The 18,372-nt window shown below is 45.1% G+C and overlaps 1 protein-coding gene across 2 annotated transcripts in view; it reads right to left on the reverse strand.

Moving 5' to 3' along the window:
• The window catches only part of LOC146820912 (uncharacterized), a 516,513-nt gene that overhangs the window by 330,233 nt on the left and 167,908 nt on the right, over positions 1–18,372 (reverse strand). For both annotated transcript variants that reach the window (XM_085609307.1, XM_085609308.1), the window contains exon 4: positions 18,161–18,292. In XM_085609307.1, the coding sequence (XP_085465433.1) occupies positions 18,161–18,292 (132 nt within the window). The remainder of the gene's footprint in view (positions 1–18,160; positions 18,293–18,372) is intronic.

The following is an 18,372-nucleotide window of genomic DNA, read 5'->3' on the forward strand; positions in this document are numbered from 1 at the left end:
GGAGCCAGCCCTTGGGGAGGCCGGCGGGTCGATCGAAACCCACCTTCCCAGGGAAGCGCAGAGGTGTGATGGAAACTGCTCCTCCCTTTCTTATCCCAAGGGGAACGCGATGTCCTCCAGCCGGAGTGGCGCCTCTAGGCCAGGGTTGCGCTGGGGCCGGGCGCCATCTTGGTGCATGAAGTGGGCACGCGGGCCCGGTGTGGCCGAAAGGAGGAAGGCCACGGACGGGGAAGGCCGGGTCGGGTGTGTGTGTTCTGGTGGGAAGGATCGGCTAGGCCGTGGGCTCGGGGGCTGGAGTGAGGTGCAGGGGTCGGGTCTGGCTATGTTACGAGGGCCGGGTCTAACAACAACCACACACACAGAACCACACACAACCACACAACCACACCCAACCACATAACCACACATACAACCACACACAACCGCACACACAACCACATACAAACACACACAACTACACACACATACACACAACCACACACACAACCACAACCACACAAACAACCACACACACACAACCACAACCACACCCACAACCACACACACAACCACACACAACCACACCCACAACCACACACACAACCACACCCACAAAACACACACAACCACACACACACAACCACAACCACACACACATAACCACACACACAACCACAACCACAAACACAACACACACAACACACACAACCGCACACACAACCACACACACACAACCACACACACAACTACACACATACAACCACACACACACAACCACACACACAACCACAAACACACAACCACACACACAACCACACACACAACCACACACACACAACCACACACATAACCACACACATACCACACCCAACCACACACAACCACACAGCCACACAACCACACTCAACCACACAACCACACATACAACCACACACACACAACCACATACATACACACAACCACACACACACACACAACAACACCCACACCCACACCCACATAACCACACAACCACACATATAACCACACACACACCCACACACAACCACACACACAACCCCACACACAATCCCACACACAACCACACACACAACTACACACACACAACCACACACACAACCACACACACAACCACATGCACAACCACACAACCACATGCACAACCACACAACCACACCCACAACCACACACACGCAACCACACCCAACCACACAACCACACCCAACCACACAACCACACACAACCAAACACACAACCACACACACAATCACACACACAACCACACACAACCACACCCTCATAACCACACCCACACACACAACCACACACACAACCACACACAACCACACACAAACACAACCATACACACAACCACACACACACAACCACACCTAACCGTACACACACAACCACGCACACAACCACACACAACACACACAACCACACACACACAACTACAACCACACACACAACCACACATACAACCACACACAACCACAACCACACACACAACCACACACAACCACACACACAATGACACACACACACAACCACACACACACAACCACACACATACAACCACATGCACAACCACACACACACAACTACAACCACACACAACCACTCACACAACCACGCACACACACAACCACACACACACACACAACCACACACACAACAACACACACAACCACACACACAACCACACACACAACCACACATAACCACACCCAATCACACATCCACATACACACCCACAACCATACCCATACCCACAGCCGCACCCACACCCAACCACAACCACACACAACCACACACAACCACACACACAACCACAACCACACACACACAACCACACACACAACCACACACAACCATACACACATACAACCACACACAACCACAACCATACACACAACCACACACACACACACACACAACCACACACACAAAACCACACACACAACCACACACACAACCATACACACAACCACAACCACACACAACCACACACACAACCACTCACACAACCACACCCAACCACACATCCACACATACATCCACAACCGTACCTACAACCACACCGACACCCATAACCACACACACACATACAACCCCCCCCACACACACAACCACACATATACACAACCACACACACAAAACCACACACACACAACCAGGCACACAACCACACACACACACAACCACACACACACAAACACACACACACAACCACACACAACCACACACACAACAACACCAAGCATTGGCATAGCCAATAGGTCTCACCTTTGGGACCTTATAAGTGTTTAGCCACGCAACAGTTGATGTGGTTGCACCAAGGATATTGTGCTGCATAACTAAATATTTAGAAGGTCCCAAAAGCGAAACCTATTGGCTATGCCAGTGCTTGTTTAATTTGCTTCAGAGATAGTCAAGTTTTTCTAATTTTTGTGGTTTCAACCTACTTGCATTTTGTGGTTAAAGGTAACACACTCAGTGAATCATTGATTAATTGCCCTACCCTTTCTCTTTAGAATTGACAAATCACTCAATGCTTCACGGTTTCTTCAGAGAGAATGTTCTTTTCCTACTCCAGCAACTTCTGCAGCGATGCACTAGGTTAAAAAAGACAGAAATGGGGGCTGAAATTGTCTTCCTTTTGTGGGTTTGGGTACTGAAGAATCATCATGTTTCATCAACTGAGGTATATACAAAACCCAAATTGCTACAAATGTTTATGTCTTCTTTTTTAAAGTGAGGCCAGCTTTCCTCTGTCATGTCCATAGTTCTTCTTAGGCATAACTGTTCCTGTTCATTTGAACTGTGTTAATGTAACTTGCTATACAAGCTTGCATTTTGTGAAATGTTCCCATTATCCTGATTCTTGTTACATAATTTTGTTATCAGTTGATAGCAGTAACATGTTATCACTTGTCACTTTTTGATACAATGCTGGGTTTTCTGCTACAACAGACATTATCTGTTTGTTGTTCACAGAGGAAGTCAAATCCACAAACACTTCTATTCTCTACTTTGAAAGTGGTTCCCAGGTACACTTGTACAGTATGGCTTTGTCACCCAAAAAGGATATTAACAGCAGTATTTGTGTATTCAGAATTTCTTGCCTCTGCGAACCTCTTGACTGCTGGGCATTATGCCCCCCACTCACCCAATGTTAAGCCCTTTTTAGGTCTCGGCTCGAAGGCTGCGCTTGCGCAGTCTCACTCCGAGATTTAATGTTTAGGAGTGGGGCTTTAACCCGCCCCTTTTTTTTACCTCTTCTCCATTGGCTGGCCTCTGAAATACTGGTCAGCCATTGGAGAAGAGCATTGTCTCTCCAAACAAGCCCTGTCTTTTTCGGATTCGGGGGCGTGTTTTTTCGATTCTTTCTCTCCTCTGGAATGTAAACATTCCAGCCAATGGCAAGAGGAGAGAAAGAAAAACACGCCCCCAATCCGAAAATGACGCGCTGTTTCTCCGAGCTACCTTTGCACCATGGGTCACCCACTCTTGCCCTCGCCCTCACTCACCGTCAGGGTGTCCTCGATGAACAGCGGGAACTTCCCCTCGCTGTCCCTGCAGACTGCGACCAGGTGCGCCATCTCGCCTGCTTATTGCTGCTGCTCATCCGTTGGCAAGGAGGTGGCGGGGCCGCACTCTTGGGGAGGGTTGTATCGCACACACGTCCTCTTCGTCTCCTTTTTGCTCGCGCTCCCTGCTGCTGCACGACTTTGGTAGCTGCTTACTGCCCCAAACTCAACTAGTGCTTTCCAGTTGTCCATCTGCTTCGGCTTATGACCAGATGTCTAGCCAGCTCCAACCTCCGCATGGACTGCAGCGGTTGTAGCCTCTATGGCGTACTACACAGCCTCATCTCAGGGCCACCGCTGCAGAGTCCAGGCTTCGCAGCACTTCTGGCTTCCCAAATCATGACACCTCACACGGGTGTGTCCGAAAATCTATGCTGCCCCGCCCCTCTGTGCAGCCCAGACCGCCCGGTGGATGCTGCTGATTCGGGCGTCTCGCAGATTGTCTGCACAGCTACAGAATCAAGCTCTAGGCCTGGCAGCCCGCCTCCCGGCATCACAGCCTTTGCCGTCGCAGGGTGTGCCCTCCGAAGTCAGGTGAACAGTGCAACTGTTTCCGTCCTTTAATGCCACGCGCTCGCTTCTCATATCTAAGCGACTTTTCCTCTTCAGTTTATTCTATTCACTGTTCTCGAAACTTCGTTCCTGAAAGTCCATCGCAAAGTTCATGTTTTTCGGTGTTATACACCATGCCCTCTCCCGTTGTCTTGGTGCGGGTGGAGGCCCCACTTTAAACCTCATGCCTCGCCCAGATGTCTCCCCTCTCTAATACAATGTCCCTATTGTCCCTTTTATTTAAAAAGAAAAAAAAAAGAGAACAAATCGTGCAATCCGTATCTACAAAGAAAACATTCCCACTGCCTCCTCCATTAGTGTATTCAAGATCACGAACATCTGCTCACAATGTTGCAGACGGGTTTGATTCAGCATATATTTAATGTTTATTTATGATATTCCGGCTTACATTACATCGACGCTGTCTTTTAGCTGTACATGCTCATGCTATCAAAACCTTTGAATTGTTTTTTTTATGATCAGTTTGTTTTTCCCTTTCCGCAGCTGCTACCCATTATTTTAATTAAATGTATATATTCATTGTTTTTGTAAGAAGGCACAGTGTCACAAACACAAACATAAAATATTGTTCCTATCCAACCTTCTATTATCATTAGTACTAGCCAACACGAATGTTAGTTTCCTGCATGCTACTACTGTGAAGGGGGTGTGAACACAGAGAAGCGGCGGCTATACCGTATATTGACAATGGAATCTTAATAAAAACATACCAATTAAAACAATAGCAGCAGCATGAGAAGGAGAGGGAAGCAACCAGACATTACCCAACTCTACTATCCTAGTGGACCTTTACACTATCCGACTTCACTCTGCGGTCCCATTCACTCTGCGCCATTCACTCTGCAGACACCATTTATTAAGCACTCTGCAGTGACCACTCACTCTGCAGTCATGAATTGATCTGCAGTTGCCATTTACTCTGCAGTCAAACTTCACTCCTCAGTCACCCATCAACATTCTCTCTGTAGTCACCAATCACTAATAGTCACCATGCACTTTCCACTCATGATTTACTCAACAGCCAACATCACTGCATGTTTACCATTAATCCTGTAGACTCAATTCACTCTACAGTCACCATTCACCCTCCTGCAACCATTCACTACCCATTGAGTCACCATTCTGTCACTAGACATCATTCACTCCACAGTCACTATTTTCTCTCCAGTCACATTTACTCTACAGTCACCATTCGCCACCATACAACCATTCACCATCCAGTCTAGACACCATTTACTCCACAGTCACCGTTCTTTCTTCAGTCACCATTCACTCTACAGTCACCTTTTACCCTCATGCAACCACGCACCATTCAGTCACCATTCTCTTCAGTCATCATACACTCCACAGTCACCATTCTCTCTCTAGTCACCATTCTCTCTACAGAGACCATTCACTCTGCAGTTGTCATTTGCTTTCCATTCTCCAATCATGTATTCGCTATATTCAGCATCCTTTATCCATTGCCTTAGATGGCTTCCTGTACTGGGTGCACCTGTGACTCACTTGTTCAACATGTACCTTCTTGTTGAACAGTCACGAGCCGTCCATTCAGAATTTCTCATGCCTGGATCCATCCCTTTACCCATACACCATGTTACCTGCTCATTCATCATCATGCCCTTTACCCCTTCATTCATACACTCCATCTCTAGTCACTACCCAGAGCTGTGGCTGCTAAATCCACAAACAATATTATACTCCCAGAACTGGACACAGCGCTCCAATGAAGCCTCGAGACTGCACACAATTAAAAAGAAGTGTTGTCCATAGTACTTCAGAGACCTTCTATTAGGCTGCACACAGTATGAGCAGGGCCCCTGCATTTCTATGGCAGGAGAGGACCAAATTATGCAGCAGGGTTGAGTAAATTATGCTCAAGGAAAGGCACATTTTGCAGCTTAATGATGCACATTTTGTAATAGTATTACTTCATTATTTCCTAATTTTTAGGTCGAGCATTTGAGAACTCTTGTATATACCTAAGTATATACGTATATGTGTTTGTACTTTGTGGGCTCTGGAGATCAGCCCTAGGACTTGACTGCTTCCGCCTTTGCTTAGGGACCTTTTTTCTGTTCAACTGCCTCTATTAAACTTTCTTGATAGAAAACGACCAGCAGTGGTCAGTAAAATACCAGAATCACTTTAGCATTCTCTAGATTCCAGTCCATAGAAATTGTCTTCCACGAGCACCCGTAGACAATAATAATGTATTCAAATCTTGTATTTTCAGTGATATGACCACCGAATGCCCTGATATATTAAAAACAGAGCTTTTTACTGTACCATTTCTCGCTGAAAGATGATATTTCTCTCCATGTGTTCCCATACCTGGTGTGGCACCCAGTTTGGTGCTTTCTTTTCCTCCATTTTAAAGAACGGTAGATGTTTCAGCACCCAGGCTAATGTGCTGCATAGCTAAATACATATAAGGTCCCAAAGGCGAGACCGATTGCATTGCAGTGACGTCACTCCGAGCAGGGCGGGGCCGAGGCTTTGTTGTTTGCTCCGGGCTTTATCTCAGTTTCGGCCCAGTCGATGCGAGAGTTTTGGCTTCTGTTTCTATTTTATTTCACTTTTACGTGGTTTTAGGAAAAGCGAGGAAGCATGGATGGCTCCCAGGCTGAAATTGTGGCGTTGCTGGTGTTAGTACTTTGTTCCTGTAAGTACGAGTATGACATTATTTAACTCTGTTTGTACTTCCGCGGTTTTCACTCACTGGTGCGCTCGGTCTCTGAACCTGGGAACATATTTGAATTTCTCTAATTAGGTTTGTGGGCTTTTTTATTTTTTATTTGATCAGAAAATGCTTTAGTTTATCGACTGAGTTTGATGTGCCTCTTATAATACATAATGCAGTAATTTATGGTACAGAGTGGGAGTTCTGATTCAATCCGCCTTACTATGTTTTTCTGGGTCATACATATGCCCAGATGACACACGAACAGTTCAAGGTAAAAAAAATAAAGCACCGTAATGTTTTTTTTTATTTTACATCACTGCATAGGCCACAACCCAGGCAGTTTGGATCTATTTGAGCCACCAGGGTACTCTGGTGCCCATGCATCGATTCCAGTTGATAGGGCAAAGCATTTTCTGTTTTTCATGTTCCTTGGATTAAGCGGCACATGGCCATTGGTGGGTAGACCAGATCTACACTGGAGATGACTGGGTTAGTGTGGATTGGTCTTTGATCCCTGTCTGATTTCAGTAGGTGAATGTAAAGAGTAAATCAGAGTACCAGTGAGGAGTAAGTCGTGCGCCCTCATCCATTGCTTCATCAGACTTCTACATTGGAGATTTTCCATGGATTCCATCACTCCTGCCCTCAGTGAGTAAACCTGTGGCGGTGTGCAGCCAGCACTATTGTGGAAGTTAGTTTTGCGTCTGCCCGTGTTGTCTTTTAGCTGCTTTCTTCTTTGGTTCTGTTTTGCAGAAGGTCGGCATTGGAGGGTCATCCACTTCAGTCCGCTGATTCAACTATGTATTCCAGAGTGATTAAGCTATTGACATTGTAAATAACAATGCCATTTCTTTAAATGTTTTAAAAACAAAAATAATGTCATGAGCAATGCCAATAGCTCTAACTTTAACAATGCTGAGAACAATGCATTGTAAATGCTTGTTTATGTTTGGTGTAGCTGGTGCTTAAACCTTTATAACTTTAGACCACAAAAGGTACCTACTCCAAATCACATCATTTTTTCCAACATCCTAGGGATTCTGAAAGTATTAGAGTTTCTAGATTCTGTCCGAGGGAACCGAGGAAATAACCAAAATGTAGGTACATTTTATTTTATAAGGGAATATTTGGGAAATGTGCTGTGCTAGAAAGCATGTGTGTTTCTAAAGGAATCAACAAAAGACTTGCTCTGGTAGGATCACCATCTTCCTAGATTTCATTCACAAGCAGAGTTGTATTAAAAAACACTTTTTTACCACAGGGTTTGCATTTTTTCAAGAGGTACGTGAATTTTTCATAATTTCTTCATTGTAAACTGACCATGCAGCAATTCATATGGTAAAAGAATGAAACATGGGTATGAAAGAAAACTATGTATTTCTGAAATGTGCACAAGAGACTGAGTTTAGGAACTGTGGTTATTTATACACCTTTGATTTTAGGGTTATCCCTGCTATCATTTGAATCAGGGCAATTTGCAAAATGTGTTCTTTCTTGCACCTTCACTTACATTTAATAAACAAAAAAGGCTGAGAAATCCAGTTAGTAATAACAAATGTTGTACTATTCTGTATTCCCACTCATCTCCTGATCAAATCAGCATTTTGAATGGCAGGCCCTAGCACCCCAAAACACAACCTGGAGACATTGCATTTCACCAAGCAAAATCAATGTTTTTTGACAATGTGGGTTGCTTTGCAAACGTTTGCTAAAAACACACACTTTCCTCACATTTCTATGAAAGAATGTTGTGGAAGCTTCAGTGATCTGCAAAATTCCTTCCACCCAGCATTTCCAAACTTTTCTTGATAAAAACGGTATCCCACTTGTGAAGCTATGCCTAGTGCCCTCAACACAAAACGCCCAAAAGTACAACATGGAAACATAAAATTTAAGACAAATTTGACCCAGTTGGGTGATGAGCTTAGGTGCAAAATGCGGACCTAGCTGCCAGCCAGGGAAAACGAACAAACGCAGATATTTCTATATATTACACACCCCGTAGAGTCCAGATTGGAGACAATGAAGTCCTTGTGAAAAACAGAAAGAGTATAATCAGTCAGGGTTTCTAGTTTGATAATACTGTCCTTGGTACCTTAGATACAGGTATTATGCAGTTTATTTATCTTGCATTTCAAAATTTCAAGAATATTACAATTTTCCTGACATCCATAGGATGTAGAGGTGCCTATCAGTCAACGGGTGAATGCTGGTCTGAAGAGTCCCATCCTGGATTGCCGAAAGATAGGGCATCTCCTCCCAGTGCCATGATGTGAACCTACATAAAATTAACCCTGGGCATAGTTCGCGAAGTAGAGCTGTGCGTAGCTACGCAAAGTGCACTTCGCACTACGCAAGCTACGCGTAGCACTTCGCGAACTGCGTAGTACCCTGTTCGCACTGTGCAAGATGCCGTTTTCAATGATTGCACAATGAGGACAAGCATCCGGCACTATGCAATCATTGAAAACGGCATCTTGCACAGTGCGAGCTGTAGTTTTCTGCCGCTCGAGTAGATTTTTACTCGAGCGGCAGCTTTCTCAACGCGAACTGGTAGTTTCTCATAGCGAGCGGTCGTGAGCATACGCGACCACTCGCAATGAGAAACCTGACCTCCCCGCGTTGAGAATCTCACCGGAAGGTTTATTTTCCACGCTCGCGATCAGCAACTTGATGTTGCTGTTCACGAACAAGGAAAAAGTCTCGCCGGGATGTCATTTTGTTTGCTCACAGTCACCAACTTGACATTGAGGACCGCGGGCAAGCAAAAAATGACCGCTGCACTATGCTACTCATGTTTGCACTGTGCTATGTGCAATTTGCGTAGTGTGAAGTAGCACAAACTTCACAAACTACGCGACCGTAGCGTAGTGATTTGCCCAGGCTTACATAGAATTACATAAACGAAAAGTGTTGAGTGACTCTCCAAGATGGTCAGAGATAGGACTGCAAAATCAACAAAGGGCGATATAACCTCCTCAGTAATCTTATAAGTCTTGATTGAAGGTACAGCTCTGTAGGAGAGTAGGATCTGCACTTATGTTGCCCCCACTTTTTTTCTGATGTATAGACTGGTTTCTGGCTATAGTCTGGCTGGGTCCCTGCTAATCAGGGCCCCAGCCTCTCTGTCCTCTCTAAAGAACTTGGAGTGCATATTAGATGCACTAGTGATGGGATACTGTGGTACCTTATGAGCCCCTAGCATATGGTTCCTTATGTACTAAGGGCATAGGTACTTCACAGGCCTACCAGGGGCTGAAGCATGTATTATGCCACCCCTGGGAAGCAGACTAAATCTGACACCACAGACCTGCTACTGCAGCCTGGGTGAGGTAGTGTTAGCACTCCTCATAGAGGTATAGGTTCCCTATATCTCACCATACACACACATATAAACCTATCAGTCACCCCTAAGGTAGGCCCTATCAATCCTGAGGGCAGGGTGCTTGGTTTACATTGTGAGGGGGTGCCTCTGCATGAGCAGGGTCCCTCTGCAGCTGGCAGAGTCAATTCTCTGTGGCTGTTTGTGGATGCGGTTAAACCATATACTCTTAAGTGCATTATAACCTAGCGGTAAATGCTAACTTTGGAATGACTGCATCAAAACATGTTGTGTGTGTTGTCAAACAACATGGAATCATGCCCCCACACCAGTAACTGGTGCGGGAGTATGATCCCACCCTTCTAGAGGGGCAGACATGTACCTACTGTGGAAGCACGGTAGAAATCTGAAAGATCCCTGGCATCACAAAATGGATGCCACCAGCACAAACACTGGGCTGCCCTCCTGTTGCAGACTGAAACTCACAGTGGAGGAGGCCCAACAATAGGCATCCTGTCACAGGGGGGGTGTAACCACCTTCCAGACAGGATTTAGTGTATTGAGGCTGGGTGGGTGCACTCCTAGAGTGCTTTGAAGTCCTGCACTGGGAGAGCTGTAGGCTCCTCTGTGCCTATGCCAGCTCAAACTGGTTCAGGGGCTACCAGCCCCTGCTTTGGCACGAAACTGGACAAAGGGATGTGGGTGTAACCACCCACTCCCCTGACCCTCCCCTAGGAGTGGTCATAGAGCTAGTCCCTCGCTTTCCTTTAGTATAAGATGGGAAACCCTAGCCATGGCAAGTTAGATATCCCTGGATGACGCTTTACAAGAAGAATCCTGGCCCTTCAACATTCCACTACCTTTGGAAGACTGAAGAATCTCCCTTGGAGTCAAAAACTTGAATCAACAGTTGCAAACTTTATCGCTTCTGCTGGAGTCTGAAGTCCCTGCAGCCCCAAAAGTAGATTTCCTGACTTCTCGATGGCCATTGTGAGTCCCCAACAAAGCTGAGGCAAGTGGACCCCACGAGTGATGAGGAACAGCAAAACCAGTGTACCGAGCACTATTGTCGAGTGCAACCCCTTCACGATGTTCTACGAACTTGTACATTGGACCATATATGGTCCAATCCTCCAGCAGGATTTCCCTTGAAAATCAGAGGCCTACCTTGTCCCGAGTGACCATGGGCTCCTGTGAAGCGAATCCTCAGGAGGCATCTTTGCGATCCCTTGCCAGCTGGCTTGTGGGTCCCCTGAAGACTTTTTCATCAAACCAAATGGCTATCCTAGTTGCTCCAGGCCTGCCCTGACTTACCTTCACTGGGTGAGTCCCTCAGACCTTGCTGGTCTGCACCGCTGACTTTCTTCACTTTCCACAAGACTTGCTGTTGCCAAGGCTTGTTGGCTCCAATCCAGTTGCCAACACCTCAGTAAGCTGTAGACTTTATGGGACACTCGGAATCCAGCTCCTGGTCATTGTCGATGCCTCCTGGACCTCGAGGCTAAAGAGTCAAAGCACCCTTGATCACCTGAAATCACCCGACGACTGTGGGCATCCATCTTCCTGGGCCGGGGTCACTGGCAAGTGACTTTGAACACTGTCTCCTCTGCTTTCAGGTATTCCGTCTTCTGAATCCAGCCTTGGATTCCACCGTACACTTCTCCAGTCTTCACAAGCAGCAAATCTTCTTCGGCTTCCATTGAAAACGACGACGTGACCCGACACCAAAAGACACCTATGCACCCGGCTTCCCTAGGTGAGGTAACTCGTGCACTCCAGTGCTCCCGTGTGTGTTGGCCCTCAAATTACTTACCTTGTAAGTGGTTTGCTTGTAGACTACTTCGAAGTACCCTAAAACTTTAAAAATCCAACCGCGACTTGCTCCATTGAAATCAATAGGGAACCCGCTGCTGTGTTCTCACACTGCACGCGTCTCCCGTGGGTCCTTTACTTACCTGCCTTGGGTGGATTTGTGAGGCCCCAGCGATTCTACAGGCCCTAGGCCTTGTCCCCTTGCAAGTCGACATTCCTAAACCTCTTTTTTAGTATATGGTCTGGTATGCCCCTAGGGCCCCAGCCATATTTGTGCTAAACTTATTGTGAAACGTTGATATTTGCATATGTTCTTGACTTCTAATCTCATAAAGAGATTAGTAGAGTGTGTCTAGTAATAAATACATATATATTTGATATATATACCTGTGTGGTGTCCTTTCATTTGGTAATTTAAGAGATTATAAGGTAAAACAAGCTGCTTTACATTCCTCTGAGACTTAGCCTGAAGGCTGCTGTCCACAGCTACCACTAGGATAGCTTTCTTTAAAAGGTTGTCTTAAACCTATCTACCATAAGAGTCGAATTGGACTGGTGCACGGTGACCACTTTAACTAGTGACCAGCATATGCCAGACCAACTTCTCACAAGCTCAATAAGGAAGAGATTAGCTATGCATCAAAAGTCGTGCTGTCATCAGGAAAGGGAAAGGAGCTAGTAAATCCAGAGGTAGAATCCAGTAAAAGACCAAACTGAGAGCAGCTAAAATCAGGAACAAAGATTAAAGTGAGGGAGCAAATGCATTGCCGCACACCTTTCTCCAGAAGAACCTCATTATATATGCTTCAGACAGGAAAGGCTTCTGCTTCACCTTGTATTAAGAAGATCAGTTAACGTACGATCCAAAGCAGGGCAGATTAAAATGTGTGCTCATGCTCCAATCTGAAATTCATGGCATCTACTTCGTAAACAAAGTTGAACTCCAAGTGTAACATCTTTGCCCCAGCAACAAACTCTACAATTGTAGTGCCTGCTATTCATATTCTGCACATAAATAACTTGCGGAGCACCCCTGAGGTTGACTGTTAGAACAGAAAACCTCAGAAGAGACCATACAACGTGGATCCTAAGAAACATGCTGAACACTGTGTTAGAAATCTGGTTCTTGGTTTAATGGGGTGTGAGCCCTGGTCAAGCAACAGCCATAATCTTTTGCAGAGTGAACCACAAAAAGTCACTAAATTAACCAGTGCTTAAACCTGGGTAGCTTGGCATAAAAATCAGTCAGGCTTAACTTTGAGGCAATGTGTAAAGTATTTATGCAGCCCACAAACAGTAATACTGTAGAAACACAAAACAAGAAATAGCCCACACACATTTAGACAAACAGGGTACATTTAATACATTATTTGACACCAAAAGAACAAGAATCCAATCAGTAGAATTGGAGTTATGAAGTTTTTAAGTTTTTAGTAAAAAATAGCACCTACAGGATCAAATCACTAACTGTGGACATCTAGTGATGAGAGAACAGGTGAAAGTCAAAAAATATGTCTGGCCCTTATAGGGCGCAGTTTGGATGCTAGAAGTGGATTAGGCCCAGTCAGCGCTTCCCTTCAGACTTAAAAAAATTATTGAGAAAATTTTTTCTTAGAAGGTAAATTCCAGCAGGGCAAGGCTGCAGGAGGTGTCCAGTGATGAAGCGTTGCCTTCAGATAGCTTTGGGTCAAAGCTGCGGTGAAGTATTCTCTGTTCGGACTTCGTCATGGAAATGGAAGTTAAAAATCTCACCTGGGACAAGGCAGAGGGCTGTAGCTGAAGACAGTTCCATGAGGTCGAATACACCTTTGGCAAGTGACAGTGGAAATTGATTTGCTGCTTTGGAGAAGAACGTAGTGGGAGAAACCGCAAAGCCAATCGGACCACTGATTCACCTCAGGCAAATGCGTGAGCAGGTTGGTCCCGGTATCCTCCTGGTTCTCACTTCTCTGAGTAGCTTTTAACTGAAAATGTCCCCACTTTGGATTTTTGCTATCTGGGCTCCTTAGGCACCACTTCCCAGGGTCCAGGACTTGAGGCCACAACATTAGGAGTCAGGACTCACTCAGGCTGGGTTGAGGTGCAGGTTCAAGATGGAGGAAGCCTTTTGTGTCTCTGTGGCCCTGAACAGGAGGCCAGCAAACTAGACCCTATGAGTCATTCTGGAGGTCCTTGGACAGTTGAAGATCCAGTCCTTGTCCCTAGGCAGGAGGAAGCGGAGCAGCAGGACAAACAGGGAAGCAATTTTGCAAGTTATCAGTCTTGTAGAACAGCAGTCCAGCAGAGTAGCAATCCTTCCAGCTGAACAGCAATCCTTATTTCTGGTAGAGTATCCACAGGTCCAGACAAATACTGAAGAGTTGGTGTCTGAGGTTCTACATTTATACCCTGGTGCCCTGGTTCTGGTAGGTAAGAGAAGCTTCTGGACAGTAGCTTTAAAGTGCATGACATTTCCTGACTCCCCTGTACTGGCTCCAAGCTGGATGCAGTGACAATGCAGAGTTGTTAGGCCTTTATTTGAAGGCAAAGCACAGGCACATAGTTTTAGGTGGGGCGTTGGTCATCATGCCCTCCCCATCCTGCCAGCAGACGGCCCATTGAGGCATACCTAATCCCTCAACTTTGTGACTGTCTGGGAATAATTCATAAAGTCTAACTGTCAGTTACACTTAGTCATGTGATCAAGGGCAGGCTTCAGGTGCAAAAGGGCTTAGGGCAAAAAAATGGCATGTTTCTAAAAGTGCCATTTTTAGAATTGTGATTAAACATTATACTTTAACATTAAAAAAGGGTTCTTCATTACAGTTCCAAAGACACCAAACATGAGATAGCTACCAGCTCCCGATTAGAAATTCTAGCTTATTAAATGTAATAATGAATCACCAATGTAATCCTAAGGGATGGGTAGGCCACAGAGCAATAACAAATTAATTAAGGAGTATTTCACTAACAGGACATGTAAAACTTAAAAGTACATGTCGAACATTTTGATTTCACAGCACCCTGCTCAAAGGGTTGCCTGAGGTCTGCCTTAGGGATGTCTTATATGTAATAAAAGGGGAGTTTAAGGCTTGGCAAGGGGGTTTAAATGCCAACACGAAATGATAGTTTAAAACTGCATTCAGGCTGTGGTGGCAGACCTGTAAAAACATTTTGAGTGCTACTTAAGTGGGTGGCTCGATCATTGCTGCAGGCCCACCAGTAGCATATAATTTACAGGCCCTGCGTATATGGTACACCACTCTACAAGAGACTTAGAAGTACAATAAATATCCCACTATGGAATAAGCCAATGTAATCACATTTTATGGAAGGAGTACAAGCACTTTAGCACTGTTTTGGAGTGGTGCAGTACACAGAGTCCTCAGGCCAACAAAAGTAAATGCAGCAAAAATGGTGGAGGTGAGGCAAAAGGTTTCGGGGAAAGCCACCCTTTGACTGACATGTTTAACACACAGCATCTAAGAGCACACTGCTTGCACACTGTAACTGCTTTCCTTTCTATTTGGCTAGTGTATGGCTTCCTGTGCCCGCTTAACTCTCCATTTAGCACAAATAAAAAAACTACTGCTTTTATTTGGTCCAGATTAGACAAGAATTTCTAATTTCACCTAGGTCTATGTAGTGTCTTCTCTGACATCTATAACAAATCCAAAATGCATTTGCCTGGGTACTGGTGTGGGGCTAAAAATATGAATGTATTTCTCATCACAGTAGACAATTGACTCTACATTCAGAAGCAAATTATCTTCAAAACAATGTGCAAATCGCTTAAAACTATAGTTTTTTAAAACTGGGATAATTACATTATAAGTAAGAGTAAGCAGCATTACATATAATTCAAACATGAGTTTTCAAAAGGGACCAAACACATTTATGTACAGATGTATCCAAAAGAAGAAAACTGTGAAAGGCCGATGATTTGAAGAAACTTATTTATTTGTCCTTTTTTTCTTGTTATGATATCCCCACGTAAAATTATCTACAGCCCTCAAATCTTTATAGGGAAACTGTATTGGTACCATTCTATTCAATCATTATGCTCAGCAGAAAAAAGTCTGTAGAAAGTTCTTGCTTTGAATGACAGAGACTGGTGATGATTCCCAGTTTTTGCGCGGTCACAAAGTTCCTCATTACAAATGGCCCGTAGTAAGGCTTGGCAATACGGTGACCAGTATAACTGACACTACAGGCTATTACCATACCATAACAAGTTTAACACCTGTAATGAAAAATAGCAGGGTGAAAACACAGTAACCACAGTGATTTCCGCATGTTTTCTTCACATTTGCTGCTTCCACAGCATGAAAGAACCACCAGGATTGGATAGAGCAGGCTCTCCCAATGCTTCTAAGGGCACTGGAGGCCTGCGCTTTCTATAACCCAGCTGTCTAAGACAGCTAGTTTAGAGAACTTTAAAATTCATGTCTAGCTGGCCACCCCAAAGATGGCCTGCGAAGGAGACATGTCCATTTTAAAGCGCACAGCTCCCTGCTGCTGTCACTCGGCCGCACTAGCCCTGCCCCATCCTGACACTTAGGGGCTCAGTAGTATGGCGGATGGACTGGAGTCCGTCCGCTATCCTGGTGTAAACCGGGACCGTCTGCCATAAATGCAGCAGTCCCGCACACTGGATCAGGATGCGACTGCCACCATGGCAGTCGGATCCTGGATCTTAACATTGCGGCGTTTGCTGCTGACAGCCATGTTGTGCATTTCACAGCACTGCGTGGCAGGCACCACACGGTGCCTGCCACGTAGTGCTGTGAAAAGTAGGGGGGTACCATGGGTACCCCCAAGTGTTCACATCACATGGTTTTAGTGTGCTTTTATCACCACGCTTAGCGTGCACCATCACTATAGTTGCACATTTTTTGCATATGAGACGCACCGTATAACTACAACATTTTATGTTTGACATTCTGTAATCATATTGGTCTTCTTTCCCACAGGTAGACCGAGTTGCAGGTAATCTTGTTAAAAAATGCTGTTTTAAAACTTGTTATGCAGCCTATAATGTAGATAGAATCCAATAGGTCCTGATGAATCGCCAGAGTAATTCTCAAACAGGGCGAGAAACATGTTGACCCTAGATGAGGCAGTGTTGACTACCTAGCACATAACTCTGGGCATCCACACTCCACCTCACACTATTTTTAATTAGGTAAGAAGGCCCCAAAATAAACTGATTAAGTGGGCACTCCCCTACCTATTTTAACATTCTCACTTATTCTTTCATCTACATCACAATAGAGCCCCCTACCCTCAATCACCTAACGGCTGTCCGGATAAAAAGATCTCCATAAGAGCGCTCCTAAAAGAGCCCGTTGAGCATTGCACCAGCCGGCCCAACGCAGGAGCAGCCCGATGATGACGCTTCACATCCCAATGGGTGCGTGATTCACGACACCTAGACGGTTGTATGAGGGCTCCAATATCCGACTAAGTACTACACAGACTAGTCACCTGTATACTCTCTTGGTCCGTCTCATTAGCTTTAAGGAACAGCTTTGGTATCAATTTGTTTGTCATTACCCCCAAGTGTACCCTGGCCTCCCAACACGAGGGGGTCCGCATCAGGCCCCCAAACCCAATCCCCGTGAGCCTTTCCCCACCGCCATGGAAAGTCTGTCTCCAGCCTTCATCGCAATTTGACGGACAGTGCCTGCTAGGCACCGCCGCCATTTTACCTGTGAAGACCTCTCTGCCAGGCAATCCAGAGGATTGCCTGTGGCAGTTCCGTGGTGGACAGTCTTTGCGAACGCCGCGGTCGCGGTGGGATTCCCCCTGCCATTCTTATTTGGTGGGGGAAACTTGCGGTCGGCGTACGGAAGGACCACCACCGCATGGCTGGCGGTGGTGGTCCTTCTGCCATCGTAATTGACCCCTTAGTGTAGGAAGGGTTGCTGAAAAATAAAATAGTAATAAATAAACTTGATTACCATTTTATTTTTCAGCTCTAAGGCTTGTGGGGCTACGCTCTGCTGCTCAAATGGAGGATCCGCCTCTGCTCGAGGCACTCGTGTGTTCTGTTGACAAACAAGTGATATTAAATTTTAAAAAATCATAAATAAATACATTTCATGGACTTTCAGTGACCAAAAATTTAATATGTAATCAAAATAAACATGTTAACTTTGTTAAATATCTGTTTCATTAAAATCAATGTGTTTCATTGTTATAATGATCGACTACCTTCGTTCTCCTTTAAGCACAGAATTTAAATACTTCTTTGCAGCAAGTTCCTCCAGAAGGTGGCTAGAATGGCTTGTAAATATAGCATCAGATTGGCGTTTGACTGGCATCTTTTTTTTCAAGGTACTGTTGCTGTTTTGGAGAGAACATATGAGAAAATACATATTAATTTAAAATTTGACATTACTTGTGCACATGAGATGTACAACGAT

The sequence above is a fragment of the Triturus cristatus genome, chromosome 6, assembly GCF_964204655.1.
Source record: "Triturus cristatus chromosome 6, aTriCri1.1, whole genome shotgun sequence".
NCBI classification, from domain to species: domain Eukaryota; kingdom Metazoa; phylum Chordata; class Amphibia; order Caudata; family Salamandridae; genus Triturus; species Triturus cristatus.